Here is a 1,149-nt window from a genome sequence, read left to right on the forward strand (position 1 = left end):
CGCTAAGCTTCTGGTTAGCAGTCAAATGCCTTAGGTATTATGCTACCACAGCTTCTTAACCACAGGTATAGGGGTTAGGATTCACAATATACATTTTTTGGGGACACAATTCAATCCATAACACACATGTAAGCACATTTTGTGCATATATTTTATGTATCATTTCAGGACTTTAACAGATCTCCTGTAGCCTATCTGTGGACCTATGTTGTTGTTGTTGTTATATGCCTATCTGTGGACCTATACATATGTTAAAAGCCCTGGGGTCTAAATTCTAGGCTTTCTTTTCTCCAAGACAATAGAATAGGAGCTCTGGTGGCGTAGTACCTAAGGCATTGAGTGCTAACCAGGAAGGAAGGTTGGACAATCTACTTCCGTGGAGATACAGCCTCAGAAACCCAAGGAGGGGTTGCTATGAGTTGGAACCAACTTGATGGCAGTGAGTTCGGTTTTTTGCTTTTAGAATAGACCACCGTGAGCCACCATCTTTTTGGCTGCAGGGATTAAACCTGTCTGTGAATACGGTTCTCAGTCAAACTTTGGGTAGTGTGCGCCATAATATATTCAATAGGCCTGAACTCTGTCCCAGATCTGCACTAAAAAGTTTGGAGTTCTGTTTGAAATGTATTATTAATCCCAAAATCTGTACTGTATTTTTTCTTTGCATTTCCATGTTAATTCTTCTCTTTTCCTCACCTTCTCTTCATGCACAATTCTGTTTGGTTTCCTTGTTCAGGCGACGGCTGTTTCCCAGCAGTCATTGACTTGTTTGGTGGCATTGGGGGCCTGCTTGAATTTCGGTCCAGTCTCTTGGCTAGTCGTGGCTTTGCCTCCCTGGCCTTGGCTTACTTTGACTATGAGGACCTGCCTACCACCTTAGAAAAACTAGATTTGGAGTATTTTGAGGAAGCTGTCAACTTTCTCCTGAGACATCCAAAGGTAATTTTTGTCATTTCAGTAGGTTTCAGCCCGTTTTTAAATAACTATGATGTTCTGTGACCCCCTCCATTTTTTAACTTTCAAGTATGATTCTGCTTCAGTGGAATATATATGTGTATGTGTGTGTGTGTGTGTGTGTATATACATACATATAAAGGGAGCTCTGGTAGCATAGTGGTTAAGGTACTTGACTGCTAACCAGAAGGCTGG

At 41.6% G+C, this 1,149-nt stretch overlaps 1 protein-coding gene across 1 annotated transcript in view; it reads left to right on the plus strand.

Annotated features, from left to right (window-relative positions):
• The window catches only part of BAAT (bile acid-CoA:amino acid N-acyltransferase), a 13,532-nt gene that overhangs the window by 3,724 nt on the left and 8,659 nt on the right, over window positions 1-1,149 (plus strand). The window contains exon 2 of the mRNA XM_007950327.1: window positions 737-939. Coding sequence (XP_007948518.1) covers window positions 737-939 — 203 coding nt within the window. The remainder of the gene's footprint in view (window positions 1-736; window positions 940-1,149) is intronic.

Source organism: Orycteropus afer, unplaced genomic scaffold (assembly GCF_000298275.1).
Source record: "Orycteropus afer afer isolate SDZICR_OR568_19922 unplaced genomic scaffold, OryAfe1.0 scaffold00267, whole genome shotgun sequence".
Lineage (NCBI taxonomy): Eukaryota > Metazoa > Chordata > Mammalia > Tubulidentata > Orycteropodidae > Orycteropus > Orycteropus afer.